The 15,124-nt window shown below is 41.9% G+C and overlaps 1 protein-coding gene across 1 annotated transcript; it reads right to left on the minus strand.

Moving 5' to 3' along the window:
• Nucleotides 1–3,736: 3,736 nt before the first annotated feature.
• On the minus strand, nt 3,737–13,866 carry LOC146344548 (charged multivesicular body protein 5). The gene is made up of 8 exons (XM_084857565.1): nt 13,701–13,866; nt 10,085–10,189; nt 9,008–9,054; nt 8,071–8,164; nt 7,914–7,985; nt 7,253–7,361; nt 5,786–5,898; nt 3,737–4,404 (listed from the first exon to the last, which is right to left on the minus strand). Exons 1-8 carry the CDS (start codon nt 13,767–13,769, stop codon nt 4,354–4,356), a joined length of 660 nt encoding a protein of 219 aa, XP_084713691.1. The 5' UTR covers nt 13,770–13,866; the 3' UTR covers nt 3,737–4,353.
• Between the last annotated feature and the right edge of the window lie 1,258 nt (nt 13,867–15,124).

Consider the following 15,124-nt stretch of genomic DNA (forward strand, 5'->3'; position numbering starts at 1 on the left):
GCGATTCTAGGCATGTTTAGACAGAGAAAAGGCCTACAGCTCCCAGCATGCTGGCTGGGGAATGCTGGGAGTTGTAGGCCTTTTCTCTGTCTAAACATGCATAGGATTGCACCCTAAAGCAGCCTTCTCCAACCTGGTGCCCTCCAGCTGTGTTGGATTACAACTCCCAGCATCCCTATGCCTGGCTGGGGGATGCTGGGAGTTGTAGTCTTAACACATCTGGAGGGCACTGGGTTGGGGAAGGTTGGGTGCTCCAAGACTCTTCTTTTTGCAGCAACAGACTAAAGCAGCTGCCCTTCTGGAAGTGTGCTAAAAGCATGGAACATATTATCTAGGATAGTCTGGCTCAGAGGGCTGTTATACATTCATTGCACGGAAGGAAGGATTTCACCAGATAGAGCTTTTCCCATCACTGTTTCAAAGAAAAAAGATGGCGCTAGCAGAATGTTCCCTTTTATGTAACAAGAGTATAAGAATTCATTCAGGGACTGGTTCTCCACAAACCATGGTTTGAAAGCCAGGAGTGTATGCTCCCTCCCCAACCCTTCCCTTCCCACCATTGACCGTGGCTTTGTATTAAATATGCACAAGCACAAATCATGTTGCACTGATGCCATCAGGACAGGAGCTTGGGGCAAACATCCAGGGTCCCACTCAGCAGAATGAGCAGGAGGGCCCCCCAAAAGTAGCACAGGCTTACCACATTTAAAGTAAGTGAAGTAATACACACACACTACAAGGGTGGGCAACTTGTGACCCTTCAGGTTTTAGTCCTACAGCTCCCATCATCCTTCAACATTGGCTATGCTGACTAGGGGCTGGTGGGAGCTGCAAGCTAGAACATCTGGACAGCCACAGGTTGCCCACCCTTAAATATGTGCGTGCATCTGTAAGACCATTAACAGCACAATTCTATAGATGTCTACTCAGAAGTACCATCAAGTACAATGAGACTTGCTCCCACATGTGCATAGGACTGAACCCCAAGTCCAGAGTGCCACTGCCATGTTGTTACCTTTTAAAGCCAGGTTTGAAATAGATTTGCAACCAATGGTTTCAACTTGAATCTGGTTTGTGTTACCAATGGCTCATTAGGGGAAGGGGCGGGGAATACTTGTACAGAGGATAGGATTGGGGCAAGCACATGAGCTGACCCCAGCTTCCTAATCTCTTAAATCATGGTTAAGTCTGTGGTTATATCTATACCAGGCCAAGAAGGTCTCATTAAGCCAGTACTGGAATCTGTTAAAAATGGCTGTTTTGAGTGGCAGACAGGGACTTCCAAGGTCTGTGGTCTCAGTAAGCATTCAGTATTTTATTCACTGTCAATATATTTACAAACAAGTTACAGAAGATGTATACACTTTAAACTGCCTCTAAATATTGTTTCATTTCCCTGTTGAGATTTTACTAAAACCAAAGTTGCAATTTAGGAGCAAAACAGAGAGAATGTTTTGAGGACAGTGAGATTAAGTACTACTGATTTCTAAATTAAGGCTAAAATCCTAAACCCTGGAAGTATCTTATTTTAGCAGGCACACAAGATTGCACCTTAAAATATGTTTAAGGTCACAGCCTTATCTTTCCCAACATAAAGACAAAATATGCATCTCCAAAGTCAAGAAAGCAACATGACTTTCTATTAAATTTCTTTCTGGAGAGGATAAGTTAATTGGCACTCCCCCCTTTTTACTTAGCATGAAAAGCTAGTCAATATACAATATCCTAAATAAAACCATGTTAGGCTATATCATAATTGTGTTACAGGTGTACCTTTCCATCATATGCCCCAACCCATAGAGCTAGCCTCCATCCCTCTAAGATGACTGACACTTCGCAACACTATCAAATGCATAATTGGAAAGCTCCTTTAATATGTGAAGTCTACCAGCAATAGGTAGAGCGATCTTTTTAATTAGTACCTTTCTTAGCCACATCTCCTATCTCCAAAAGGTGGTACAAGTATCTTCCTGCTTATGTGCAACCCATCTGATTGGTGGAATGACCTGTCATCCCTGACCACCCTAACATAATATGAAATATGGTTCCCTAGTCATTTGTCATCTTCTTTGTCCATCAGAGGATGCTATGTGCTGAATCTATCCAGGTGATGTGTATGTGCATGGAAATTGTCTTCCAAGAGTCTTAGCATAGAATAGTAAGGTTCTTAATGTTCATTTTTAGAGACCCTCTCTAATTTTTCCTTTGCCCTAATAAAATCTGCCCTTTTAATTTGGACCTGATGGTTGGCATTAGTTAGTGACAAGCCCAAGGGAATGCTTCTCCACCCACCCCCGTTCACCTAAACTGCTTAGAGCTACACTACCTATTTTTACCTGTTGGGAGATAAGAGAAAGCAAGCTGCCCTTGTCTGTGATGATGGAAGGGTATCATGGGTAGGCAACCCAGTACACACACACACTGTTGTGTTGGACAACTGCCTTAACCCCCAGCCAGCATGGTCAAAGGTCATGGATTATAGGAGTTGTAGTCCAAAACATTTGGAAGACACCAGGTCACCTACCTGTGGTGTAGCTGGTCACTGCCTCTCCCAGGCAAATAATTGTGTTGAAGCTCTGGATTTCCTTCCTGGCCAGAATGAGAGGGAAAAGGGAGGTGGTGGAAGAAACCTATGAACAAGGTATGAGTGTGCACAACTGTCTACCTCACAAAACAGTTGTGGCACAATATAAACCAGAGGAATGGAGAGACTGAATTAAATAACAAGTCTTAACAGCTTGTTCTATGATTTTCTTACACCTCAGTTCCTTTATGTATGTCTTACTGATTCTAATGTAACATTTCGAAGTGTGCATGCTTAGGAACAAGGTTTTGTGGAAGACAATACTTATTTGGTTAGGAAAATGTTGCTGACCATCAATGTCAAATAAGCAGAGGTAGACATGGACAAACGTGTCAGTTTCGGTTTCTCATTTTTCTAATCTTAAATTCATTCTGTCTCATTCCTGCATCAGTTTGCAATTTTTTTCAGGTCCACACAAGAGTTTGCATGCATCTTTGTATGCATTTCCCCTAATATATGCATGTTTGCATGCAAGTTTGCCTAATATATGCATTTTCCAAGCAATTTTCCCTAATATGAATGCATTTTCACATATATATGCATTTTTGTGCACAGTTTTCCTCAATGTATGCATTTTTCTACATGTTATAATTGGAAAACTACATTGCAAAACTTGAAAAAGTGTAAATAGTGAAGGATGCTTTGGTTCACATATTGATTGGTTTATGAAATGCAAATTAGGTAGGTTTGCATTAAAATGTGAACGGAAGGAATTTCTCCCCCATCTCTAACTGAAAGCCATGTAGCCAAAATCCACCTCCCTAAGGAGTACCAGGTGCTCTCACCCCAGCTGCCAACCCACTGAGATATATAGAGAAAGTGGTGGCTTTGACAATGGGACTTTTGGGTGGGGGGACTGTCCCATCACTGTCCACCTCTCCTCAATGTGTCTCTCCATAAAACTAGCTACTGACCAGGACTTCATATTCTCCAAAAAAATAAGTATGATGGAACAAAGACTGGATGCTTTTTGGAATCTGGACTTTCCAAAACAGAATTACATATAAATTGTTCCCATGTGAAAATGGAAAGAATTATACGTTTATCATCCCCTTTACCAGCTGGCGACCAATAACTTTAAAAAGTTGATAGCTTGGTCTTTACCAGTAACAGAGACAAAAGGAACAATGTCTTCAAAAAAATACCACACGATAGGATCAAGCTACCCTATATGGTATATGATTTATGTCAAAATGGATTATACAAGGTAATCTCCTTTACATGTATTTGTTAAACAGCTACACTAGGACTACGGCAAATAAATACGGTTGGATCCAGATTTAGTCATACTTACAGTAGCCCCACTGAAACAATGGACAAACATGTTCCATGATTTCAATGGGTCTACTCTACGTATAACTACATCTGGATATAACCCATTAGCAATAAAGCCACAACTGAAGTATTCTTAGAAAATGTGTATAAGCATAATAAAGTTATTTGAAGATAAACCATCACAAACACTCTTTGTTGTCCAGAGAAATCAAAGAAAACTATGAATAGTCCCAAATACAATACTTCTACAAGAGTGATGAAGCCAGATTTTAGAATGGATCCCACCGAAGGAAAGAGTAGTACCAATTCCTTGCTGTTAATAGAAAAGCTAGTAATAAAATATGTTCAAAGGAGGGGAATAAACAGTCATCATTCACTCCATATTTTGTAATGTAGTGATATTGATGGCACTGGAAAGCTAAGATCGCCACCACCGCAAATGTTTTTCTTTAGAAATTTGTAAGATGAGAAACAGCATTCCCAATGAACTTGAGTTATGTTGCAGGGATCTGTGGCAGTCCAAATTCATCCACCAGTACACCATCCTATGAGAGGGAAAACAAAGTTTAGTGGTTAATAGTTTCTGCCTCCCCAAACTATTAAGTAGTATACCAAGTACAAAACCAGCAGAAGTTAATTTTATGTCTATATCTTGACATATCTGTACCAGTGACCCTACCACTGCACCCACACCTCATAAACCATTCATTTATTAAAATTTATCAATGACTTTTCTCTCTTTCAAAGAGGCTTACAATAACTATGTTTGCTTTACAAAGATAATTGGGAAAGAAATAATGTCTGAAGATGCTTGGCAAGAGGACACAATAAACACAAGTATCTATAATATAACCAAAAATGGAATGTGAGGATATCCAAAGGAAGATTTTATTTGGTTTCCATATAGAAATGAGAGGAAGAGTCAAACCATATCTGCTTGCTCACTAAATGCATAACACACAAACATGAAGTTATGAGTAGAGAGTTATTCTGTATATAATGCTACATAGTTTTTGTTAATGAAGCAGCAAATGATATGGTACCAAACGTTATACAATAACATGAAAACTTAAAGGCCATGGTTTGCATTTACCATAGTTTAGAATCCAAATGATAGTTAGAGCTTCCAGATGTACAACAGGCAAACCATAGTTTTTGAGCTGTTTGTTTTTGCCTCCCATCGTCTCAGTACACAGCTTTGTAAATTCATTTCCATTTTCATGGTACTGCATCCGCTCGAGCTATGTTTTGTTAATTCAGACATTATGCCAAACTATTGTTAACTACAAACCATAGTTTGCAAAGCCACTTCAAACCAAGATGTGGTTTTTGTCCTGCAAGGTGATGGCAGACTATGGTTTGCAAATTCAGGTGTCATGCCAAACCACTGTTAAGCTTCCTTAGCCATTGTTTGGGACTAATGAGAAGCTTTCTTTTGTTTTTAAGGCAAGAGTAATAAACAAACAAAAATATTGACCAGGTTCGGATGATCAGCGGGGGAAACAATGCAGCATTGGTTGTTGCCCCCAAACATGCTGGTCGCACAACTGGGGTTACCCTAATTACCTGCACCGCATCATGGGTTGCTGTGTCATCCGAACCTGGCACACAACACGGGCATAGTCACTTTTCACCCACCCTACAACTCCTACTGCAAGCCATGGGTTGTAGGGTGGGTGAAAAGTCACTATGCCCGCATTTGGACAACACGACAACCCATGACACAGCGTAGGTAATTAGGGTAATCCCAGTCCCTCCACCAGCACGCATGGGGACAGGGGAAACAACTGACGCTGCATTGTTTCCCCCGCTGATCATATGAATCCGGCCACTGTGTTCTACACTGATGTGATTTTGGAGTTCTGTTGCAAATGTATTCTGCTTTATATGGAGTATGCAGTGGGGGAGGATGGAAGGGAGACTCACTTTGTTTTTTGCATCAGTTGGCACGCCCTCTGGAATTGATGGAACAGATGCAGCTTCATCCAGATAGGAGCTATCTTCATCAGCAAGAAGTTCATCACCCAGGGCCTCCAATTCTAAAGTTATAGTTAGGACAGAAAATGTGTATTGATCACTGACAGAAAAACTAAGGCTGGGTAAGCTTGCCCAAAACATATTATATCTGATTTAAATACAAATAGTGCAGCACTTGTAAAATTAACATTACTGAAATGATTGCTTATTTAGCTTGTTTATATCCTACTTCTTCACACACACAAAAAAGCTCATAGCTTTGTAATAATTAACAGCTATTTAAAGTATTTATACCCTGCTTTTTAGCCAGAAAGAGCCCCAGAGTGCCTTACAGATAAATAAAAACAAGACAGCCTCTGTGCTTGAGCTTAGCATCTAAAAAAGACACAACACAAAAGTAAAAAAAAGGATGGAGAGGGAAAAGGAAAACAAAAAAACTCAGGCACCAATTCTTAATGTTAGCTATATCTGTTACTTAGAAGACATCATTCGATACAAACATTTCCATAAACAAATAAAGAGGGGCTACCTTACCTTTCATCACAGGATATATTTAGGGGAAGAAGCAGTAAACTTCTGCTCCTTGTACTTGAACCATTAAGTTGAAATACATGATGGCAAAGATTTCTAGTTTAATCTCCAATCACTAACAAAGCTCAGTTCAGATATCTTATCAAAGCAAGCTCTCCATAGTTTAGAACCCAAGCCAAGGTTTAAGTTTCCAAACATACAGGAGGCAAACTATGTTTAGAGCAGGGGTGAGGAACATGTGGCCATCCAGGTACTGGTGAACGGCAACTCCCATCAGCCCTAGCCAACATAGCCCATGATAAGGAATGATGGGAGCAGCAGTCCAACAGCATCTGGAGGGCCACACATTCCTCTTCCCTGGTTCAGAGCTACTAGTCTGCATTCACTTTCTATCTAGCAAGCTTCATAAGGTCACTCCTGTCTCCATGACGCAGCAGCCTCATGGAACAATGACTGTAACTATGGTTTGTCCATTCAGACATCACACCAAACCACAGGCTTGGATCCAACCGAGCAGCTGTGTGAATGTAAATGCTTTCCCCTTGTTCAAGGCAAGGAGGTCTTGGATTTCCACCAGTGAACCCCCCCACTTTGCTTTATCAACCGTTGTTCCTCAACCCTCACACTAAACCAGACTTCTCCAACCTGGTGCTCTCCAGATGCTTTGGACTACAACTCCCAACATTCCTGAAAATTGGCCACACTGGCTGGAGCCGATGGGAGTTGAAGCCCAAAGCATCTGGAGGACACCAGGCTGGGGAAGGCTGTACTAAACCACAGTTAAGCTTCCATAAACAAGATCTGGGATAGTCTGAATTGAGCCTATGTTATCTATCCTGAACCAATTAACTCCTGGCCCCGATAGAGAACTGATTGGTAACTTACCTGCCTCCAAGTCCTCTTCATCAATCTCTGGAGTTCCATAACTACGCCCCAGTGCTTCCTGGATTTCACTAGCATCTTCCATCATATCTTCCAACTGGTCTTGCAGGTCCTGAAATTTATTATAAAATATAAATCCAAATGTTGGTAGGTAAGAGGCCTACTTGACAGTTAGACTTTTGTCACTATTCATAAGGGCTTATCCGATGGTTTGAAATGAACAAAGCCTTGCTGCATAGTTTGATAACTTAGCTGGTGTGCAATGAAGATTTAAGAATAATTGGACTGGATTCATATTTAGTCATGTTTAGAGTAAACCCTGTGAAAGAAAGGGACAAGTTGAGTTGAGATTAACTTAAATTCAACAGATTTCAATGGGTCTACTCTAAGTATGACAAAATCTGAATCTAACCCATTGTACTTTCTCATTCCTAGCCACAAGGAGTTTTAGCCTCAAAAGCAGTCTGGCTAATACAAGATACCACTTATACTATGTATTCCTTGGGATGACATAAAAATGAAGTGGGAAAGGGGAAAACACTATGCAGAGACATACCAGAGGTGATTTAGTTCAATACTTAAAACAAAAACATGCTTGTAGAGTCTTGAGTGATTATGGTTCATTTGTACATTATTGTTTTTTTTAACAAACACTATAGCTCACCTCAATCTGATCAATTTTTACTTGCTTGTAAGCCTTTTTCATTTCCTTCACTCCGAGTTTCATGGCATCAACCTAGAAAAGTAGCCAGATAAGGTTTTCAGACCCAGTATAACACACACCAAATATACCTCAAAACTGAAATGAAAGCAAAGGTTACCGTTGTTTTTGTATCTTTCAGAGACTGGATGGTATAATTGGCTTGTTCCATATTGAAAGACTGCTGGGCTAGGTTATCCCGTTGGTTTTCATACCTGTGTTCAAAACATATAGCCTTCAGACACGGTGCTATAATAAATCACAAACTAGTAGTATTTGTCCTTCATTCCAGAGATCCAGATATGTATTACTTATCCAATAGTGCACATCTGGGGCCCTGTCCAAAGGTTTACGGCAGGAATGGACAGCTGACATGTATCTACAGCTCCTGTAGCAAATGTATCTGGCTACCAGTAGTCCTACCAAATTTTAAATCACATCTTGATTAAAGGTTGTTCACAGTTCCACTGGTAAGGAAAAGTTAGCTGATTTCAAGTTGTAAGAAACAGAGACAGTTTATCCATTAGTGTCACATCTCTATTTGCCTGTAATCACCTATCTATGCCTGAGCAAATATGTACCTTAACTATGAAGCCCATATTACCTGGTGATGCCAACCTTATTGTGGACCCTACTCACTGCACAATGCTAACAGCTTGATGCCAAAGAGTGTCCCCAAGGAATACTTCCAATGTGTCCAAGAAACTTGGCTCCCTCTCCTGCTCTCTTCACCCTGGCAGCTTACCCTGCCCCTCTGGTGTATGCCTCCATGTCTCTCTGCCATGAGGCAATAGCGCAACTGGCCAAGACTTACATAACATTCTCTGCCAGAAGTGCAAGTATGTGGCCAAGACTAGAGTCAAGCAGCATTACAGGCAGGATGAAGAAGAGACCCCTCCTACCCCCCAGTTCTCTGTTTGAGCCAGAGGTCTTGGAAAGTGGTTGCATAGTGGCACTGCTGGTCTGGCTACATGACAAAATTTGAGGACACCTCTTCCCACTCCCTCCAAATTAGCATGCTGTTTTAAAAATAAAGATTAAGGACATTTGAAACTTACATTCGCTTCTGTTTTAATACCCTCAGGGCTTTCTGCTTTACCATGTTCTAGAGAAGAGGTAACAATCAGATGTCAATACCTATAAGGATTAACTGCTGAGTGCAACAATTATAATTTTTTATTTTAAAGATTTATATACCACCTTTCTACTATAATCCCCGTGATGGTTTACGAACACAAATGAGAATGTTCTTTGGCAACGTTAACAGTCACATCTACAGTCCATAAACCACTTAGGTAAACAAGCGTAAGAATGCCCAAGAAGTATTTTTACGCAATTTTTAAAAACCCACTATTCTTCCATGGAGCTCAAGGTACATGGTGTCCACATACACACACCTGCATTTATCCTCATAATCACCTGAGGAAAATGAAACAGAGTGTGTAGCTGGCCCAAGACCACCTAGTGGGTTTCCTGACTGAGTAGGGTTTTGAACTTGGGTCTCCTCCACTAAAGTTGAACAACATCTACCACACCACACTGGCTCTTCCATTTTCTTAACTATGACCAAAGTAGTGGAAGTAAACATGTTCATATTATATATTACAGTCTGAGTGCATTATTCTTGGTAAGAAATTACATAGCAATATTTAAGAAATGTGAAGCAACATGCACTTAGTTTTATTCACCTGTATAACAACATCTGTGAGGGAAGCTGCTATCAGCATTTACAGACTAGGAATTGAGGATGAGAGATAAACTATAACTTGAATCCGAGGCATTCAGTTCAAAGTCCAACATGACACCCACTTCAAGCTCTAAAACATGCTTGACAAAACTACATCAGACAAAACTGCAATGTGGGTAGGATTTATGCAGCCACACCAATGTTCATAATCAATTGATTTTTGGTGGGCACAGCTGATATGGCAATAACCCCAGATGTACAATCATAAAGCTCCTCTCAGCATGACATTAGTACTATTTATTAGGTATTTTCTGAACCTTGGGACAGGTCTGAGATACCGAGGCAACCATTACAGGAAGAACATTCAGCAACACTGCTAAAAACCTGGAGAACTAGTTATCATGTGATGTTAACAATTTCTTGTGAAGTGACTCATGCCACATCTTACCTTTGCAGGCCCCTCCCTCATTTTCTTCATTTGATCTTTATACTTCACCAGTTCTGCATCAAGCCTAGAAATTTTCTTGTCAATAGACTCTGCTCTGCCATCCACCTTGGCAAGAGGAAGGGAGGAGGAAAAAGGTCTTGTTTACTAATAGCAAAGGCAACTGTAGACTCTGAAGCCAAGTCAAGGTAATTACAGCAGTTCTTAAAGAAACTCAAGTATGCCACATCATGTTCACTCAAAACACCAAATGTGCAATCTAGAGCAAATTACGAGCCACTTCTCCTATCCACAAAAAGCACAGGCTCTCGCAGTTGCCAATCTAGAGGTAAAAGAAGCGAGGAGAATTTGATAGTAGGCTACTTGAGGTTGGGACCACCACCCTCACTCATTTCTCAAAGAAAAATAGTTGCTATGCAAACCAGGGATATGAAAGTATGTAATTTTTTGTTTACAAAAACAGTGATTTCCACTTATACTGATTCTTCAGTAATTCTGAGTGCATGGAACAACAAAAATAACACTTGGCACAGAGTGCCATGGCTAGAAAATAAATTCACCCTTTGCTGTGCCCAATTCTTCTTTGTGCCTCCAGCACCACATCTAAACCTAAGAAAAACATCATTTTCATCCTGATGTTCTCCCTGCGTAGTACATCCTTTGTCCCCATCTTGGCTGGGATCCAAAGGCTATCTACCCGTGGCGGCTTTGAACTTGTGTTTCTCAAACAACACCCCTTCTGGTACATGGCAAACTGCTTTTGAAACTGAGGGAAATTTCAAAAGCTGTTTGTGATATGACATAGTCAAAGAATAAATACTTCACTGGGTATACTCATGCCTTTGGATGTACCTAAGTGTTACAGTTCTAAACTAAGATTTCAAATTTAGTTCTTCTCCCTTTTGGTTGACAACTGCCTACTTTAAGAGTTGCTCAGACTTTCATTTAAGAAGCACATGTCTGACATCTAAAAGAACCCTATTAGGTATTGCATCTGCAAAGTACTGTTAACTTGGAGCAGTATACTAAGGCTGCAATCTTATGGTCCCGAGGAGGGCTTCTGAGTGGGCCACAGGAGAGTCTGGATCTCCCACTCCAAGGGCAGGGAGACAAGTCCACTCTTGGAAGGAGAGATCTGATCCCAGATACTCCCGCCCTGCCCCCACAGAAACCTCTGCAACCCTTACGTCTCTGACGTCAGTAGCGGACAAAAGGGGGCAGATCAGGGGAAGATTCAAAGCCCTCCTGATCCCTAGATACACCCCTGACCCAATGGAAATAACACCAGCCTTACAGCTATTGCACATAATTTCTCTCCCATTCATTGTAATGGGAAGGAATTTGTTTTAAAAACAAAACAAAACAAGGCAGAAGGTGCCATTCCTCCTTCCCTTTTGCCCTGCTGCTGGATTTGTAAATCTGAATATGATGGCTAGAGGACTTTTTATGGTGTTTATTGTTACATTATTATGGATTTTAAAAATATCTTATTATGCAATTTTAAAACAGTTTTATTCTTACATGTCACTTTGAGCTTAGGAAAAACATAGTATGGATGTCTTAATATAATAAATTATTAAAAGCATTAATAATGCTTTTTATTATTTAGCATCATGGTCCATTGGTAATTTTTTAAAAAGTAGACTACTATGTCCACTTCTGTTTTTTAGAGTGCCTGGGTCTGGAGAGATTTAATACATGAGTTTTCCTGCCTATGTAGATTATAGCAAAAGAGGATTGATTGAGACTTCCAAACTCTACTGGGGTGGGAGTGGGGGGTAACTAGAATTCCCATAGTGCATCAAGCAGATACTTGGAATCTCTTAATGCTTAGCTAACTTGTGTTACATGATCTACATCACACGAAAAATCTATCAGGACCAGCATTCTATCTAGCATATCAAACTATATGTTGGAGGTCTGCCTCTGGGTTCCCCCAGGTTCAGAATCAAGGTCAGTGGCTACCAAAAATAGCACCTCAGCTCTTGAACTTGCTCCCCTCATCTATCTACCTAGTGCCAAATTTGATGGCCTTTAAGTGACAAGTCAAAACTATTCTTCCTCCAGGCTTTTAACATTATTGATTTTTACTGCTGCTTAACTTTTTACTGCTGCTGTACTGTATTTCTTACTGTTTGTTATTTATGTCTGTGCCTTTGAGGCTACAATCCTACACACATTTACTCACACACCCCACCAGCACCCCATTAAGGCTCCTCCTAGAACATCAGAAGAGCTATGCTGGATGAGATCAAGGGTCCATCTCATTCAGCATTCTGTTCACATAGTGGCAACCAGATGCCTGTGGGAAACCAACAAGTAGGACATGAGTGCAACAGGACCCTCCATGAATTTGTCCAATCCCCTTTTAAAGCCATCCAATGTGGTGGCCATCACTACATTTTGAGGTAGCAAATTCCATGGTATACCTATGTACTGTGTGAAGAAGCACTTCATTTTCTCCATCCTGAATCTCCCACCAATTCACCAATTCTAATTCACCAATTAGCTTCAGCTCTGCCCTCAACTGTCACCACCACCAGCCATGCCAGCAGGCTGTACTGAAAGAGATGAGGGGGAATCAGGACCACTCCACCGGTCCTACTGAAATACTTAATCTCCTCTTCTTTCCCTATTCCTTTTTCCTTGTATGTCATGTCTTTTTATATTGTAAACCTGTGTGCAAGGACTGTCTTCTTTTATTATTGCTTGTAAGCCTCTCCGGGAGCCATTTTGGCTGAGGAGAGTGATAAAAATCCTCTAAATAAATCAATAAAATAAAAACCTAGGATTTGCTGTCATTGAACTCAATGGGGCTTACCTCTGAGGAGACTTTTGGACAGACTGTAACACGTGCTTGGAAATCAAAGATTAAGCGTCCAGATAAAAATAACAGCGGCCAGCCAGATGATACCGCTGTTGGGAATCCCGCAGAGCACCTCTCACGACATGAACCTACCCGTACACTACGCTCAACATCTAAGGCCCTCCTCCAGCTGCCTACTCAGAGGGAAGCTCGCAAGACGGGAACAAGGGAGAAGGCTTCTTGGTGGTGGCCCCCAAATTTTGGAATGATCTCCCCGACGAGGCCGGACTGGTGCCAACATTGTTATCTTTTTGGCACCCGGTTAAGACCTTTCTCTTCTCCCAGGCATTTGGCAGCATATGATAAGTTTTGATTGATCCTGTAACGTCTTGTGGTTATGGTTGCTTGCTTTGAATTTGCTTGTTTGAAGTTGTTTTAGATATATGTTCTCTTGTGTATATTGTCTGTTCGTGTGTGTTTTTTTTTATGTAAATGGTTTTTAATCTCTGCATACTGTATTTTTAATGTTTTTAATCTTTGTAAACTGCCCTGAGAGCTTTGGCTATTGGGCAGTATAGAAATGAAATAAATAATAATAATAATAAGCAGCAGCAACAGGCACTGGCCGCTTCACTGGTGGTCTGCGGTCTACTTCTTGCCCGCCCCTAGATTATAAGGACCGGTGGCGAAGGGCTAGAAGGGGGCGCCTCTATGGGAAGGCCCAGAGGAGCGGCAGCCTTCCTCCAGGACCAGGGAGGCGGTTTCCGCGGCAGCGGGACAAGCCGCCGCCCCCTCTCTCCAGCGGGGACCCACCGTGCCAATGCAGTCCGTCAGGTTCGGAGGCGGCGCCTTGGGCTTCGACTTGCCAAACAAGCGGTTCATTTCGGCAGGTGCCCGAGCGAAGGCAACCAGCGCAGGCAGACAAACAATGGGGCGACCAGGAACTTTCTACCGACGAGAGCTCACCGCACCCGGAAGCAACCCACCGCGCCTGCGCGGGAGCCTCTCCCTTCTAACGCCGCAGCCAGTCAGCGGACAGGCAGAAAGGGCAAGCGAGGGCTTTGCCAGAGGCGGCGAAGTAGTGGCGGAAGAAATCGTGTGTAGCGAGCTCTTCCGCCTTGGCAGGCAGGAGGGCGGGGCTTTGGTTATGGATTGGGGTTGTACTCAGAAGTCTTGAAGCTGGGAGAGTGAATCTAATCCGCGCCGCAGCGGGCGGGTACATAATGGGCAATGACGGACGGAACAGAGATTCAGCCCTCGCTTTTTATACCGCCTAGCCTAATGTATTTTTTTAAAAGAAGATTTCTTTTAAAATAAAGCAGCGTGCAAAGCACTTCGTAGAACATAACCCCGCACGCAAAACAGTTCAAATTACTAAAATCAGTTTCATACAATAAAACAAAAAGCAGAATAAAACAGGCCAGAACAAAAACAGGGAGGCAGAGCTTTAAACCTACATTAAAAGCTCCGCACTGCTTATTTAACTTATATGCAGAGTACATCATGAGAAATGCTGGGTTGGATGAATCAGAGGTCGGAATTAAGATTGCTGGGAGAATTATCAACAACCTCCGATATGCAGACGATACCACCCTAATGGCAGAAAGCGAAGAGGATCTCAAGAGCCTCTTGTTGAGGATGAAAGAGGAGAGTGCAAAAGCTGGTTTGAAACTCAACATTAAAAAAACTTAAGATCATGGCATCTGGCCCCATCACTTCCTGGCATATAGAAGGGGAAGAAATGGAAGCAGTGACAGATTTTACTTTCTTGGGCTCCAAGATCACCGCAGACGGTGACTGTAGCCATGAAATTAAAAGACGCTTGCTCCTGGGGAGGAAAGCTATGGCCAACCTAGACAGCATAGTAAGAAGCAGAGACATCACCTTGCTGACAAAGGTCCGTCTAATCAAAGCTATGGTTTTCCCAGTAGTAACCTATGGCTGTGAGAGCTGGACTATAAGGAAGGCTGAGTGCCGAAGAATTGATGCTTTCTAACTGTGGTGCTGGAGAAGACTCTTACGAGTCCCCTGGACTGCAAGGAGGTCAAATCAGTCCATCCTAAAGGAAATCAACCCTGAGTGCTCATTGGAAGGACAGATAATGAAGCTGAAGCTCCAATATTTTGGCCACCTAATGCGAAGAGAAAACTCCCTGGAAAAGACCCTGATGCTGGGAAAGACTGAAGGCAAAAGAAGGGGACGGCAGAGGATGAGATGGCTAGATAGCATCACGGATG

The sequence above is a fragment of the Heloderma suspectum genome, chromosome 5, assembly GCF_057233095.1.
Source record: "Heloderma suspectum isolate Gila_16-S chromosome 5, 16-S_ref, whole genome shotgun sequence".
NCBI lineage: Eukaryota > Metazoa > Chordata > Lepidosauria > Squamata > Helodermatidae > Heloderma > Heloderma suspectum.